At 38.0% G+C, this 13,836-nt stretch overlaps 1 protein-coding gene across 1 annotated transcript in view; it reads left to right on the forward strand.

The window, feature by feature from the left end:
* Positions 1-11,346: 11,346 nt before the first annotated feature.
* Positions 11,347-13,836, forward strand: part of LOC144181034 (NT-3 growth factor receptor-like) — an 88,875-nt gene continuing 86,385 nt past the window's right edge. The window contains exon 1 of the mRNA XM_077709272.1: positions 11,347-11,680. Within this exon, the coding sequence (XP_077565398.1) occupies positions 11,421-11,680 (260 nt within the window). The 5' untranslated portion in view covers positions 11,347-11,420. The remainder of the gene's footprint in view (positions 11,681-13,836) is intronic.

Consider the following 13,836-nt stretch of genomic DNA (forward strand, 5'->3'; position numbering starts at 1 on the left):
GTTCGACCCCTATGGACTCTGAAACGCCTGAATCAATTTTCATGAAAATTATCACAGTTATACTTAAGGCGCCTGGAAGTGTCATAAGCTAGGTGTTGTGTCAAAGCACCCCAAAAGTATCGGAAATCGAGAATCAAATAATCAGGTTTTCAAAAAAAAAGTCCGATTAACACCAAACATGACACAGGTTTCCGTCATGAGTGTTAATCTAGAGTTTTAAGAACATGGGTCTCTTAACAACAAAGAAAATCGAATACCTGTCAACCTGTACGTTTTATACGTATTTTATACGTTTTTTACCATTTCAAATCATGTACGGCGTACACCGAATTTTGTACGGGGAAAATTTTTGTTTAAAAAAATTGCCAATATATATGAAAACCGATCTATCACTATTAAAAAAAAATCTCTTTTGAAAAATGGTGTTTAACAAATAATAGATTAAGTTTACACACTTAGGGAAGAAATTCAATCACTCGTATATTAGGATCTGACAGCCGTTTCTGGCAACCATAAAAAAAATTAATCTCTCTACGTTGCATGGTCTGGACAAGCGTAGCAAAAAATTGCACCCAGATAATGGATGGATGGATGGATGACTTTATTCATCCCGTATTCGGGAAATTTCATTGGGGCAGTACCAAGAGGGTGATTAGACAGAACAGCAAAGCAAAAGCACAAAGTACAAGCAAATCAAAGTAAATGAAATCATCAAATCATTAAGACATAAAAGCAGCAAAAACACAAAACGAGCAAGAGTGGACAGAGCTACCGCCGCCGCCGGCTGCCGCTTGAACGGCGCCATCTTGGTTGCGGTGGCTAAAACGAATACGGACTCAAAAAGACGTAAAGTTGGACAAAAACTGGAACCACACACAGGAAGTCTTCCACAAGATAAGGAACTTCTGCAGACTGTGACCGAGGTAGAAAATATGCAGAATCACTCTTCCAAGCTTGTCCCCACAGTTTCTCAGTAGTCTGGAGCTGAAGACAACAGTAGCAGAGTAGAGCCCCTCGACTCCGTTGCTGGTAAACGCCGACAGTACTTCCATCTTATCCAAGGATGGAATGGTTGGTCAGAAGCGTTGCCTCTTCTCCCGGACTCCTTGTCCAGCTCCGAATCTCCGGCGACACCGAGGTGTTGCTCCTTCTGCTGCGTATTATAACAGCTAGTCCCACGTGTGTGACAGCGTAGACATGGCTGAATGGTTCCAAAAAAAGTAGCGGAAAGAAGCCAGGCAAAGAGACCAAAGAAAGTTGTAAACCATTAAAGTAAATAGTATGAAGTACAAAGTAAAGTAAAAAGGAATGTATTAAGAAATATTATAATGTATTTAAAAAAATAGAAGGCCTGTAAAACACGAAAAACAAATGAGGGTGGACTTTTTTTTAATCAAGCGGTCAACATCTTTACAACGACATCTACAGAATCTAGAATTTTGTGTGTACAAAAGGCGCCGTCTGATGGCAGCCCGTCAATTTTGGGGAAAATTCTTGACTTTTAAGTGTGAACATACGGTACATTTTCTCCACTAACATGAGAAACAGTAACATATGTAATTCATTTTGTTGGAATGTACAAAATCATGATATAACTAAGCCATTCAAGTACCTCTTGAGGTGTTAATGAGACTTTAAGATGGTCCTGAACTCATGCTTATCCCTAAATTGACAATTGATGAACACCAAATTTGTACATGAGGCATTTCATAGCTTCCAAATATTTAGTCTGCCTCTTGACTGTAAAGGCTAATTGCTCACCTGTCTGCCTGGCTTAACTCCTTCATCCTGCCTACTTAGACCAGATTCCTGGTTACATTCTCTCTTTCAAAGTCACCTACTTGGATTCCAGTGTTAGGGATTGGTTTTGTTGTGTATTTTTTCCCCTGAGTGACCTGTCCGTGTGATTTGCCATTGAGTTCACCCGTCGCTTCTCTGCCTCAGTTGTATCTCCTGCTTGCTGCCTCTTGTGTGTTCCAGGTGTGTCTGATTGTATCGCCAACTCATGTCTGTATATTTACATATACCGTTTTTGTCAGGCCTCGTCGGGTCATCTGGGTTTTGCTCCATGTCCTGTTCTCCTAGTTTCCCCACATCCTTCCTGTCAGGTTTGATTCCGTGATTTGATTTTAGTCTTTTTATTTTTTAAACTTTGCCACGTTTATTAAAGCTTTTGTTAGTGCACTCTACTTCCCGTCTTTGCCTGCTTCCATGTTATTGGGTTTTACTACGCTTCAGGATTCTACAAAACCTAACATTCTGCTCATCTACTCTGTTCATAAAATTCATTATTACTATTTGCCCATCCACCTGCCTCTCGTACATTCATTTGGGCACATTTAAGCACTGTCTGGAACGCTATTGTGTAATATACTATTGGTTGAATTTCATTAGCACTTATTGTTTTAGTCTTCCTCATCTTTCTGGTATAAATTACGAATGTAATAATAATCGGACATAGGCTTTGGCGTCATCATCAACAACAAAAGCCTAATTGTCATCACACCCAGAACTGCGTATGACACAATTGGTAGTGCTTCTCCATAAGGTGCGTTTTCTCGGCAAAAGACCCAAATAAGTGATAATTTCGGACTAGTAATTTGGCATTCTGCCATTATGGATACAGCGCATCTCACCCCCAGCGAATAACTCGGTAAGAAAAATATATTATCAAATCAAACCCAGATGGGGTTTGGTGATGTATAGTTTTAAATGCAGAATCTGTGAAATAATAAACTTTGAGAGGTGGAGGGCATTTAGTGGACTAATTCCTCAGTTGAATGGTTCTGTAATTCCCATTTTTTCCACACTATTCTGTTTATATATTTTTCCTAATATTATGCTAAACTAAATCACCAATAATATAAATATTCAGTAAAAACAAGTACTATGAGCAGACTTGATTTCAACTATGTAGGTCATTTGGGATAGAAAACAAGAATTGGTTACATGGTTAGCAAATGTCAAAACACAGAACTCTAGAATGTCATTAAACCCGTCAGACTTCATTCCCTCAAAGGACATGGATTCCTCCTACCAGCCACACCTGCCAGAAAATTATACTGTTTTAAAAAGGGTTTTTAAGGATCCAAAATAAATAAAAGTTAAATTAGACCTGCTTGGTGTCCTCATAAGGAAAAAAGGGAAACAATTTATGGTGAAATTATGATGGAATTATTTTACTCAGTTTCAACGCTGTCATGATTAACTTTAATACACTTTTGACAAAGAGTGAAACTGATCAAGCATTGACAAGCACAAGCAAGTGAGTTTTTTCATGTTTTATGCAATATGTTTTTTTTTCTTGAATTTAATTCATAGTCATCAAAATAATTTAAAAAATAATTTTATCTGTTTATCTTTTCTCTATTCAGAAATAAATGATCGTATCGGGCCACATTGTCTTGCGTTATAGCGTTTCGTCTTTGTCACCATCCAGTTTTGTGCATGTCAAATCTAATTTGTGCGCATATAAGCCGTACGCTTGATTGAGTCATCTTTTTTGTTTAATTGCAAATATGGCTTATATGCAAGAAAATATGCTGTGTTTCACAATCGAGAATCAAGTTTTGTTATTATACCATTGAAGAATGTTAATCCAAAATTACAAAAGTAAGAAATTACACACAAGCGTCAGTTATGTGCTGTTTGTTAGCTTCTGCATGTGTAGAAATAGTCTACAGCCTGTTTCTAGAATTACATAACAAAAAAACCCAAAATTAAATGAGCTATAAATATAACGGTTTCAAATTATGTTAAAGCACGAATTAATAATCAATATCAGCAATATCAACAATATTAACCCTAACCCTAACCCAGCTGACTCCTGGCAAAAGGCAGAGGACACCCTGAATCAGTGGACAGCCGATTGCAAGGCATAAGGAGATTGACAACCATGCACATTCACACCCATACCTAGGGGCAAGTTAGAGTGTTCGAGTGGGGCGGGGTACTTTTGGGATTACTTTTTATATATATATAAATATATATATATATATATATATATATATATATATATATATATATATATATATATATATATATATATATATATATATATATATATATATATATATATATATATATATATATATATATATATATATATATATATATATATATATATATATATATATATATATATATATATATATAAGTATATATATATTGGATTGGATTGGATAACTTTATTCATCCCGTAATCGGGAAATTTCTTTGTTGCAATAGGAAGAGGGTGAGGACGCAGGAATAGGAAAGGCATTATACACAAATAGGTACTTAATAGTAAGTTAATAAATAAATACATGAATAAATATATAAATAGGTAACTGTGTTGCTGAGATATATATATATACATACACATACATATATATAGAAGCACATCTATACTGTATCCGAATTCAGGAGGTCCTAACCCACAGCCTTTTTTTAAGTTAAAGAGCCTGACGGCTGATGGGAGGAAGGATCTGCGGAAGCGCTCCTTCCTGCAGTGAGGGTACCGCAGTCTACTGCTAAAGGAGCTTCGAAGGGACTCCACCGACTCGTGCAAGGGGTGGGAGGTGCTGTCCATGATGGACCTCATCCTGGTCAGCATCCTCCGCTCTCCCACTTCCTCCACAGAGTCCAAAGGACAGCCCAGAACAGAGCTGGCCCTCCTGATCAGCTTGTTTAGCCTGTTCCTGTCCCTCTCCGTGCTCCCACTTCCCCAACAGACCACTGCATAAAACACAGTAGATGCCACCACAGTGTCATAGAAGGTCCTCAACAGTGACCTGCACACACCAAAGGACCGTAGGCTCCTCAACAGGTAGAGGCGGCTCTGGCCCCTTCTGTACAGGGCATCTATGTTTGTGGACCAGTCTAGTTTGCTGTTGAGGTGAACACCCAGGTACTTCAAGTTCTCCACGATTTCAATGTCTTTACCCTGGATGTTCACCTGAGTGGTCTGTTGAGGTGTCCTCCGAAAGTCAACGACCATTTCCTTTGTCTTACTGGTGTTGATGTGCAGGTGGTTTTGCCTACACCAGTCGACAAAGGCTGTGATGACTCCCCTGTACTCCAGGTCGTTCCCGTCAGTCACTCGTCCAACAATGGCGGTGTCATCGGAGAATTTCTGGAGGTGGCAGGTGTCTGTATTATGTTTAAAGTCTGACGTGTAGAGGGAGAAGAGGAGTGGGGAAAGCACTGTGCCTTGTGGGGCCCCCGTGCTGCAAGTTACCACATCAGACGTACAGTCCTGGAGTCTCACATATTGTGGTCTGTTGGTGAAGAAGTCGATGATCCATGCAGCTAGGTGGTTCCTTACTCCAGCCACCTCCAGTTTCCCTCTCAGAAGGACCGGCTGAATGGTGTTGAATGCACTGGAGAGGTCAAAAAACATCATTCTCACCGTGCTTCCCGAGTTCTCCAGGTGTGAAAGAGACCTGTGCATCAGGTAGGTGGTAGCATCTTCCACACCAATGCCTGGACGATAGGCGTATATATAGGCGTATATATAGGCGTATATATCTATCTATATATATATATATATATATATATATATATATATATATATATATATATATATATATATATATATATATATATATATATATATATATATATATATATATATATATATATATATATATATATATATATATATATATATATATATATATATATATATATATATATATATATATATATATATATATATATATATATATCTATATCTATATCTATATCTATATATATATATATATATATATATATATATATATATATATATATATATTTTTTTTTTATTTTTTTTTTTAAATTTTTTCTGCTGAATTGAACCTTACTTGGGTCAATATCATAAGGACGTTAATATGACTGTCTTTGTAAATGCAAAATATCACATTAGTCATTTTGAATAAAAGAAATAAATCTATCTTGACAAGATTGATTGACACCACGCCAGGGAGAATTGCAGAGGTCTTGAAAAAGAAGTGTCAACAATGCAAATATTGACCTATTGCATGTAATTCTCAATAAAAGCTTTTGATACCTGTGAAATGCTTCTAATTGAAAATCATCATACCATAGAAACATCTGGCAAACACTAAAAACCCCTGAAATAACTGACTTTATGAAAATTTACTATTTGTGTAACTCTCAAGACGGACTGTACAATATTCAGTTAATGTGTCCATTGCTGGATTAACCGGGTAACCTGTTTTAATACGGGAAAAACTTTCAATTCGGTGATTACTATCATTAATTTTCATATGTTTTCATGAAGCTTTCAACTCCACAACCAAAATATTATGACTGCCTTAGTGCATTAGCTAATGTTTGTTATTGACATTTGTGGTAAGACATAGAGTCTTACATGGTGACTCTGGAATGCTGTTGTGGTTGTGAATGAACAATAATCTGCCATAAAGAAGCTCTAAAGCTTGAAATGGGTGTGTATGTGTGTGGGTGTTTTCTGTTGTTGTTTGTTTGTTAGGAATGTGTGTGCAAATAAGTAAGTGAAGAGCAGTTAAAGGCCGATTAGTAACTCTCTTGCGCTTGTGGCTAAGGGACATTAGTAAATTGAGGGTCACTTTAGAGAATAAATGCAATTTAACCAGAACTGAAAACAATATTGGGTTTGTGGGTTGCATCCATTAACTTGGTGCATTGATAAGCTATTTCATAATAATGGTGTAGAAATATGTTAATGAATGCCCGGATATATAGTACTGTGGTACCTCGACTTATGAAAAGCATTTTTCCCAGAAATGGTTTCTTAACGTGGATTTTTAGCAAGTAAAGACAATCTACATTAATTAGCATAATTACTTTTATGATCTGTAAGATTACCCTTGAACCCCTTTAAAAATGATAAAAATGTGTTGTGCATGTAGGTGCATGAGTTTTAAGTATGAATGCAAATGTAGTATATATTATATACAGTGGAGCAAATAAGTATTTAGTCAACCACCAATTGCGCAAGTTCTCCTACTTGAAAAGATTAGTGAGGCCTGTAATTGTCAACATGGGTAAACCTTAACCATGAGAGACAGAATGTGGAAAAAAAACCTACAGAAAATGACATTGTTTGATTTTTAAAGAATTCATTTCAAGATTAGAGTGGAAATTTGGTCCCCAACAAACAAGCAAGATTTCTGGCTGTCCAAGAGAGGGCTTAATTTTTTAACGAGGTCTAACGAGAGCTTCACTCGTTACCTGTATTGATAGCAACTTTTTTAAAACTCATTATCGGTATAAACGACACCTGTCCACAAACTCAGTCTGTCACACTCTAAACTCCACTATGGACAAGACCAAAGAGCTGTCGAAGGACACCAGAGACAAAATTGTAGATTTGCACCAGGCGAACCGAAGAACACCATACGCACTGTCAAGCATTAGGGTGGAAACATCATGTCTGTGGAGGGAGGTGAAAGTCCGTGTTGCCTAACGACAGCCCCAAAAATCACTGCTCTAAAGAAGATCTGCATGGAGGAATGGGCCTAAATACCAGCAACAGTGTGTGAAGAGTAATAGAAAATGTTTGGCCTCCGTTATTGCCAACAAAAGGTAGATAACAACGTATTGAGATGAACATTTCGTATCGACCAAATACTTATTTTCCACCATGATTTGCAAATAAATTCTTTAAAAATCAAACAATGATTTTCAATTTATTTTTTTCTCCACATTCTGTCTCTCATGGTTGAGGTTTGTTTACCCATGTTAAACAATTACAGGCCTCTCTATTTTTTTCACTTAGGATAACTAGCATTATTGGTGGTTGACTAAATGCCCCACTGTAAGTACTACTAGAATGTATGGAAAAAATAGAGAAAAAAACATGAGAATATTATGTATTAAGCCATTGAAATGAATAATAATTCCAAGAATGGTTAACACGTCGGCCTCACACCTCTGGGGTCTTGGCTTCTGTTGGGTTTATTCTGTATTACTATTATACATATCTGTGTAGTAATTCACTTCTTTGTTAAATCATTAAGTCTTTCTATTGTTCGGCTCGAGGTCATAAACTGCCGCCTAGTCAACTCTCACATGGACTTATCCAAGGCAAAGAGACGCCAAGGTCTAACAACAGATACGGATATCTGCCAATTCCATAACACTCGGGACACTTCGTGCTTCTTTATGTAATTGTTATATGATTGTTAGGTCAAATGAGGGCGTGATTGTTTTTATTCAAAATGCCTTAAAGCTGTACGCGAAATACGGTTCGAGAGGATACTTTTGAAGATCTCCTCCCTTAAGGTTTCTTATCCTTGATCCAATCTATTTTATTAAATGTCAATAATTGAATAAGATGTCTGCCTGCAGTTATTGATAATTACAAACAAGGGTAATTATTAATGAACATATCAGCTTTGAATCCAGGTCGGTCCCCCTATGTGGAGTTTGTAAAATTGTAAATTCTAAAATATTGCACAATTAATTTTAGTACTCATGACATTATCTTAGACTATCAGTAGCTATGCATGTCATGCCGCAGCCCGGCGGACGAAGAATTAATGCGTTGTCCTCACAGTTCTGGGGTTGAGGGTCCTCACTGTTTGGAGTGTGCATGTTCTCCCTGGGCTTTTGTGGTTTTTCTTCGGGTTTTCAATTTTCCTCCCACATCCCCCAAAGAATGCAAGGTAGGCTGGTTGAACACTCTAAAAAGCCACTAGGTATGATTGTGAGCATGAATGGTCTTCCATCTCCTTGTGCCCTGTATTGGCTGATCACTGATTCAGGGTGCCTCGTGCCCATAGTTAGCTGGGATAGATGCCAGCAGCCCCCACAGCCCTTGTGAGTACAAGTGGTTCAGAAAATGTATGATTGTATCATTAATACAATCGTATCCTGCTCTCCTGAAATGACTCGGTGTGAAGTGAGCACATAATTAATTGGTTGTTGCTAACTTACTATGGCGCTGTTCAACCATTACTGAGTTGAAATCTGCTGGTTTGAAGACTGATTTGAATATCAAAAATGATTGCAAACACATGGTGTAAAAACAGTAAACAGATAACTTACTGTGACCGCTCTATGGAAGAAACGGTGGAAAACAATTGCACTTGTGTTTGAAGTTCTCGGTTTAACTCAGTAGTTCATTCCAATTTCAAGTATATTGTTTTATTTTCAGAAATAAAATTAATCCAACCAAACCGAATCTAACCGAACCAAATAGAACCGAACCGAACGGAACCGAACTGAACCGAACTGAACTGAACCGAACTGAACTGAACCGAACTAAAACTACTGCTTTCATTACGAAATTTTCAAGTTGCGAAAAAAGCTCTGGAACCAATTAATTTCGTACGTAGAGGTACGAATATACTGTAGATTTTTGATGGTAATGTTTTTTGTGGAGATAGGGATTCATCTTTCACACTGCTTATCTTTAAGTGGGTTCCTGGGATTCTGGAGTCTATTCCAGTCACCTATGGTACAGCCTGAATCAGTTGCCAACTAATTGCCAGGGGACAAAAAGTGAGAGAACCCATCACACATATACTCCCACCTAGAACAAATGTTCAATCAGCCTAGCATGTATCTTTGTGGAATGTGGGAGGAAACCAGAGTACCAGGAGACAATAACATGCAATTTCCATGAAAAGACCAGATCCCTAGATTGAGACCTTGATATCTGAACTGTGAGGACTGTTGTGACGGAAAGACTCGGCGAGACATGATCGTGCTGGACGCGTTGACCCAGTGTAGTTGTAAGGTAGGACGTTTCCGTCATTTTTGGAAATATTTCTGCCAGCGTGTTTTCAGGTGCATACACCCACACATCTATACAAAAATCTCGCTTTATAAGGATGATAGAATAGATAAAGCGTGATTTACGGATGTTTCATAACTCCCGTCCTGACAGCAGATTTGATAACTTTTTTATGTTCATCCATAATAAAATCATAAAAGAACCCAACTTCATGAATGTTTTTTTGTGACAAAGTATCCTTTCCAATAACTCTAATACTATTCCCCAGCTGTTGGCTGTGGTTTTTGATGGATGTAGTTGCAATTAGGCTTTTAGGAAGGTAGAAGTCCATCAGAGCTGTGGCACAGAAGCTGTTACCAATTTCAAAATCATTGGATGTATTTTCGTCAGCAAATCTCCTGAGAGAATTACAATTGTGGTATTGAATGGTTTGGCTAAGTCCATGTTTCAATAGCAGAATGTGTATACAAAGTAGCCTGTCCAAATGAGTATAAATAGTGTAATAAATTGTTTGGGTATTGATTTCAGAATCATTTCGATTTCATTGGTTACTTTTGTTCACAGTTTATTTTGTTTTTGTTGTTGTCGTTTTTATATTGTCTTTGGACACACTCTGTTATTAAAACCACTTGTTATTGACTGAGTTCTTTGGGTTTACCTGATAAATTTCCAAATGCCACTTTTGTCTTGTCGTGTCCAGGTGTTCCTGGTGTGATAATTTCCCTCCCATTTTACAGTCCTTTTTGCTTAATTGCTGCTGTTGTTTCCTCTCACCGACCTAAATGGGTGTGTGTATGTGGGGTGGAAGTGGTAAGGGGAGTTGTGCGTGTGTGCATGTGTGCGCTAAATCAAACCACAGGCTTGTCAAACGGACTACACTAAAAGACCCATTAGGATCTTCCATAATGTACCTCTACTTACAAAATTATTCAGTAATCCCATAACTGGTTACATAACTTACCTACTTCCGCTTAACCCTTTAAAATGATTATTGTACATACATTTTGTATGAAATATGTATACAATTGTATGTTTTTAAAACAATGATGAAAGATTAGAAAGTAATTTAATAAAATAGGTAAAAAATGCAGATTTTCACGTGGGGTGAAATTGCGCGTTGCACCTGAGTAAATACAACTAAACACGCACATAAACACTCAGATTAAAATAATTTAGCACTCAGAAAAAACTCAAGAAACTCTGACAAATGAGGGTCATGAGGGTCAAATGAGGGTCATGAGGTTCAAATGAGTCAATGAGGTTCAAAGACTCATGATTCGGCAACTCACCACTGACTAGAGCTGCTGCGCCACGATCTCGTAAAAATTTGAAATTAGTGGCCCTCGAAAAGGGGATTTTGGTTGGACGGTCGTGGTCATGAGCATGGGAACGAGGGAGGGAGGGAGTGAAAGAGAGAGAGGGAGAGAGAGAGAGAGAGAGAGAGAGAGAGAGAGAGAGAGAGAGAGAGAGAGAGAGAGAGAGAGAGAGAGAGAGAGAGAGAGAGAGTGTGTGAGTGAGAGAGAGAGAGAGAGAGAGAGAGAGAGAGAGAGAGAGAGAGAGAGAGAGAGAGAGAGAGAGGGGGGGGGGGGGGAATTACTCAAGTATAGCCAAAATAAATCACTGAGAGGTTCAAAGGATACAAGAAAACTGACTGCTGGTTGTGTAGGTAGCCTGGCAAAATAATTTTAAATGATATATTTCAAATCGTGGCGACATGTATGGATTTGAAGCTTTTTTTTCATTCAATGTCTGCCAACCACCCAAAAGATGGCGCAACTGGATGCTTTTCTTTGTGATCAACATCTTATTTCCCATTGACATTAACTCCTTGTTCGACTGTCCGTCCACCTGCGACTGTTCACCCACCAAGATATTTTGCAAGAAATTGGACAACAGCAGTTTTTTATCACTTCCTTTGAGCTCTGGAAATATTACTAGGAGCACCAAAGACCTCTTCCAGAATATCACTTCCATGTAAGAGTCAACATAACAACTAAGGACATTAATGTTTAAGCTTTTAGGGATCACAACTCCTTGTAGTATAAATAACATAATTTACCTAATTTTGAAATTCATTTATTTTCTGTTTTGAAATATGGTCAAAATGGTCAGTATGCATATTATTAAGGATAAAATATAAGTGTTATTTAATTGTATTTGATTAATGTTTCCCAGATTTATGGTACTCTGAAACCGTCATACCCTCGGCAGCGTATGACGAACACTCTAAATAGCCCCGAGGTATGATTGTGAGCATGAGTGGTCGTCCATCTCCTTGTGCCGTGTATTGGCTGATCACTGATTCAGGGTGTGTCCCGACTCGTGCCCATAGTTAGCTGGGATAGATGCCAGCACCCCTCATGACCCTTGTGAGTACAAGGAGTTCACAAAATGTATGAATGTGTGTCATTAATACAATAGTATCCTGCACTCCTGAAATGACTCAGTGTGTAGTGAGCAATGTTCCCTCTAAGGTGCGCGTGTGCGCAATTGCGCAGAACTCCCGTCTTCTCCGCGCAGCAGCAATCATATGTCGCACACAAAATAAAATCCAAACTTTTTTTCCTTTTTCCCCATGATGGCGCCATTCACGCGGCAGCCATTGGCAGTAGCTCTGTCCACGCTTATGTTTTTTGTGTTTTACAGCCCTTCAATCTTTTTTTTAATTACATTTTAATATTTCTTAATACATGCCTTTTAATTTTACTGTGCGAATAGAAGAACAAGCAGAAAAATCGTGTTAGAACTCCCTAAATCTGCTGGCCATGTGGTTGTGTGCGTAAGTGCGTGTGTGTCTAGTTTGTGTGATCATTTGTCTTCAACCTACAAAATGGACTATAAATGGAAATTAGATCTCGGCTACAATCTTAGATATATATGTTCATTACCATGAATATAAATATGTTCATTAATATGTGTCATACCTTATTAAATAAATCAAAACAAAATCACGGAAAAATATTGCATATACATGAAACTTGACTTTCTCAAGTGACACGTTCAGCAGAAAACTGATTTGAACGAGAATGAGAAGTGAGGACACATGTAAAATAAGGTAAAATTTGAGTCGGAAATTGTGCATATTCTAACGGAATTTAGGATGATGTTTCATTCATAGATATTTTTTCCTTCATTTTCTGAACAGCTTAAACCACTTTATCACTCGCGGGGGATGCTGGAGCCTATCCCATCTGACTTTGGGCTAGGGGCGGGGGACAGCCTGTGTTAGGTTAATTTTTAGTTATCTTTAATATAACATAAAACAATACAAGGAGACATCGGGCACATCTTTGGCATTACTTGCAAGGAGAATCCATCTTGACTTCGTCTCCGTCACAGATTATTCTTCCCGAACGGCAGTCTCTCCTGCCCATTTAAGGCTTGCAATCAAAACAATTACAAGGTTATCTATTCAAAACAATTGCATAAGAGGTAACTGAGATCCATGTGAGAAGCCAGGGTCCGCCCTATTCATATTGTAATTTGGCGTAACCCAAAGAAAAATACACTCCTGCTGCAATTTGGCAAACCAACCCATAAATCGGATCGCCATTCACTCAATGAGGCTCAAACATTTACAGCGTAACAGGATATACACTGTTTCAATATTTTTCTGTACAAGTAGGACACGTTTTTCTTTTGTAAAAACACTAGTCACACAATCACAGGTGGACCTGCCTGGATTTGAATCCATGACCCCAGAACTGTGAGGCTGACGCGTCAACCACTCATCCGCCGGGCCGCCCATTCATAGATATTAATGTTTACGTTTTATTGTTACTAAATCATTTATGTGTAGTAGACATGCACCTGCTTATGGCAGGTGTCATACTGGTGTGTGCCCAAAGCGAGCAATGATGATGTTGCATACACTGGTACTCAGTGTGCTCAGGGAGGTGGTCTTTCTGCCCAGACAAACAAACAAAAATAGATAAAAAAACATTGGTAGTGAGCACATAATTGGTTCTTGCTAACTTACTATGGCGCTTTTAAACCAGTACTGAGTTAAAATCTGCTGGTTTGACGACTGATTTGAATATCAAATATTATTGCAAACATACCACAAATCACATGGTGTACAAACAGTAAACAGGTAACTCACTGTGACCGCTCTAAGGAACAAACTGTGA

The sequence above is a fragment of the Stigmatopora nigra genome, chromosome 2, assembly GCF_051989575.1.
Source record: "Stigmatopora nigra isolate UIUO_SnigA chromosome 2, RoL_Snig_1.1, whole genome shotgun sequence".
Lineage (NCBI taxonomy): Eukaryota > Metazoa > Chordata > Actinopteri > Syngnathiformes > Syngnathidae > Stigmatopora > Stigmatopora nigra.